This window comes from Gekko japonicus, unplaced genomic scaffold (genome assembly GCF_001447785.1).
Source record: "Gekko japonicus isolate JY-2015 unplaced genomic scaffold, Gekko_japonicus_V1.1 scaffold1882, whole genome shotgun sequence".
NCBI classification, from domain to species: Eukaryota; Metazoa; Chordata; class Lepidosauria; order Squamata; family Gekkonidae; genus Gekko; species Gekko japonicus.
In genome coordinates this window covers 343802-347418 of record NW_015172063.1, presented here as the reverse complement: position 1 = coordinate 347418, position 3617 = coordinate 343802, and the positions used below count along the sequence as shown (strand labels likewise).

Below are 3617 nucleotides of genomic sequence, written 5' to 3'. Positions count from 1 at the left end.
TCAGCAGGTGATCTCAGGACCTCTTCATTTTTGTTGTTGTTGTTGTTTTGGTTCTGAAGCCCTGATCCTCATGGGTCCTCAGGTTTTTTTTATTGAGTCACCCCAGACTCACCATCAAATCACATATCAATATCCATGGCAACAGCTTGCACCACAAAAATCACAGATCCACATCGCAGGACCTCTTAGTTTACGCTTCCTCAAAGGGTTGTGTGTTTTTTTTAAAGAAGAACGAAATCTAATTTAAATTACTGAAGGAAATACTCATTTCTGATGAATATATGATGGAGTAGAAGACAGTGTTGACAGAAACACATTATTTAACATCTCCCAGAGCCATTATATGGGGAAGCAAGATCCTTACCCAATGAGGCCATGTTCTCGTAATTCTCCATCATGACTTCCCTGTACAAGGCTCTTTGGTTTGGATCCAATAAGGCCACCTGGCCTTCCGTGAAGTACACAGCCACATCTTCAAAGGTTACTGGACTCTGAAAGAAGAAACAGATCTCACTAAGTTTCTCTCCGGCTGCGGCCTAGCCATATTGATACCAGAATACAAACACACGTCGTAATGGATAATTTGTGACACTCCCTTAGGTTTCAGTCCCTTTCAGCATACCCTCTTCTCCCTCACCTCATCAAGAAGACACTAGAACAGTGGTGTCAAAGATGCGGCCTGGGGGCCGGATCAGGCCCCCGGAGGGCTTCTATCAGGCCCGCAGTGGAACTGGCTGTCTTCTACTTCTTCTTTCAGTTCTGCTGCTGCTGCGTCATCATAGGTTTGCAGCTTACAGATACACACCTGAACAGCATACTCAAGATTGCAACAACACAGACATTTTGATGCAATAATTCAGAGCAAGAGGTGTCAGTTATCAGACACTGTTAAATAAGCAGAATATTGCAAGAGTACTAATGTTTTAAGCATATTTTTAGTTTAAGTTAAAAAAAAATCTTTGTGTTTGTGTCCTTTATAAAGTTTATATCGCTGCTACCTGGCATTACATTTTATGACACACATGGCCCGGCCCAACAAGGCCTCATTTATGTCAGATCCGGCCCTCATAACAAATGAGTTTGACACCCCTGCACTAGAAAGTCCAAATATTTGCCTTGTGAACCAGCTTTGCCACTGCTCTTTCACTTCCTCAAAAAGAGGAAACATTCAAAGCAAAGTAGGACAAATCAGAGCAATTACCCTTACCCTGTCATAACAGGTTGCTATAATTGCAGGGAAACCTATGGCAGCATTCACTGGGAGCTACCTAGATAGAGAGGAGAATTCTGCTCCAATCCTGCTCATCTAGATCATTAACCTGTATATCAAGAATGTGGAAAACTCTTCTCCTGGCATAGATGGAATCAACCACAGGGCTGTACATGAACAGTAGCACGTCACTGCACTTTCTGTTCAAGATGGACCAAGATGTAAATCTTTGGAGAGTTATTTTCCTTGTAAACAGACCTGGGACTTAGTTTATTAACAAGTGAGGTTTACAACCTTCACAGGAGAGACAGAGCCAGTTTGGTGTAGTGGTTAAGTGTGCGGACTCTAATCTGGGAGAACCGGGTTTGATTCCCCACTCCTCCACTTGCACCTGCTGATGTGACCTTGGGTCAGTCACAAGCTCTGGCGCAGCTGTCCTTGAAAAAGAGCAGTTTGTGTCAGAGTTCTCTCACCCCCACCCACCTCACTGGGTGTCTGTTGTGGGGAGGGGAAGGGAAAGGAGTTTGTAAGCCGCTCTGAAACTCCAAGTGAAGGGTGGGGTATAAATCCAATCTCTTCTCTTCTTCTTCTTCATTGGTTGGGTGGAGACTGGTAAAGGACTGAATCCAGTATACAGAGAGAGAATGGTTCTTAAACAAAGCTCAGTTTATTCCATTATACACTCTTAAGACAGAAAACACTTTGTAGCATTTCAGTATTCAACATTTCAATATTTGACATAGAATATGTCAACCCAGTACTTAAAAGAGTGCACTTGTATAAAACTCAGAACATTCTAAACTAGCCACCAAGGTTGCACATGGAATTGTCGATAGCCAGCCTCAACCATTAGTAAACCAGAGATATATATCTTTCTTGGACCTATAACTGCTAACGTACTGACTGACATACCTATCACGTAGGACTACTAGGGATGTGACGTAGGCCCAACTAGAACTGACTAGAACTGGCCCAATGTACCGACTCAAATCCATCTCCTTCTTTCTATCTCTGGAGTCAGGAAGCTCACGGAAAGGAGAGTCAAGGAAGGAATACCTTATTTATCTGATTTCTGATAGTGACATCACTCACTTCTGGAATGTACAAACATCCTCTAAGGCAAAAATAATGTACAGAGTTATCAGTACCAGAAGGCCACAGCACCAGCAGAGTTCTGAAACATCCTGGGAAACGGAACCAAAGATTAAACTATAGAGGCTAATATACTGAAGAAATTAAAGTAACAGGTGTAGTGGTGAATTGAGGCTCAGTCCAGGCCCTAATTCCATGAAAGGCACTGAAGAAACTAATGGATTTATCACAGAAGTACATTTGGACTAGAGACCCTTTTGTCAGGGGCATGAAATCTTCAACTGGCAGACAGCTGTGCTAGTGTAGGCCAAAAAGGAAACAAATACAAGAAACACAGTAGGACGACTACATTTCTATGCACAGACCACGTGAAAATATAAAAGGGCAATAGGGTTCCCAGCTCAGGGTTTGGAAATTCCTGGAGATTTGGGGGTGGAACTTGGGAACAGCCGGGGCTGGGAAGGGGAGGGTCCTCAGTCAGCTATAATGCCATAGAGTCCACCCTCCCAAGCAGCCATTTTCTTCAGGGGAACTGATCTCTGTAGTCTGGAGATGACTTGTAACTACAGGAGATCTCCAGGTCCCACTTAGAGGCTGGCAATCGTAAAGAGCAACCACTTCACAAGAGCAATTAATTCGGATTCGTGGTATTACTCTGGTTATCCTAAGCAGCGTGGTCCCTCTTGTGCTAAAAAGGTAGCCAGAATTGTCCACTACCCAATGACAAGAAAGCTCTGTGAATCCGACTCTGGGATATGGACTCCCCAACAACTCTGGTCGCTCACTCCTGCGTTGCAAAGTTCAGGCAAACTCAGAAAAAGGAAGAATCAGCCTCCTTTAACACCCCCAAAGTATTCCTTGCAGAAACACCCCGCACGCCCCAAACCCTGCCCCTTCCCACTCACCAGCATTTGCAAACAGCAGAAAGATTCAGACGTTACCCGGACTGTGTTTTGTTGCTATTGCAATTCTTCCACCGGAAACAAAACCGTTCCGCATCTAGTCGGCAAGCTGCCGGAACTGCCCCAACTCTCCCCAAGATCGCATGGCCTGCTGGGAATTGTAGTGCATTCCCTTCTGTTTCCTCGCGGACCCGATCGCTTCTTCCAGCAAGCACTGTCGGGCCTCCCATATACCGAGCATTTTGGGGAATCGTGAATTTGCGAACAACTGAAGAGCAAAAGTAGTTTTCCGCCTTGGGGGACCCTATTTAGGTGGCAAGGCAGAAATATTTTAAATAAACCAATCGCAAATGCCTTCACTGAGGATTGCTAGCAGTATTTAATTGGAACCGAAAAGGGTGCTGATGAAGGCA

At 44.5% G+C, this 3617-nt stretch overlaps 1 protein-coding gene across 2 annotated transcripts in view; it reads right to left on the bottom strand.

Moving 5' to 3' along the window:
• Positions 1-3277, bottom strand: part of LOC107118464 (zinc finger protein 621-like) — a 9592-nt gene extending 6315 nt beyond the window's left edge. For both annotated transcript variants that reach the window (XM_015420812.1, XM_015420811.1), the window contains exons 1-2: positions 3208-3277; positions 365-491 (exon numbers count right to left, since the gene is read on the bottom strand). In XM_015420812.1, coding sequence (XP_015276298.1) covers positions 365-491; positions 3208-3213 — 133 coding nt within the window. In that variant the 5' untranslated portion in view covers positions 3214-3277. The remainder of the gene's footprint in view (positions 1-364; positions 492-3207) is intronic.
• Between the last annotated feature and the right edge of the window lie 340 nt (positions 3278-3617).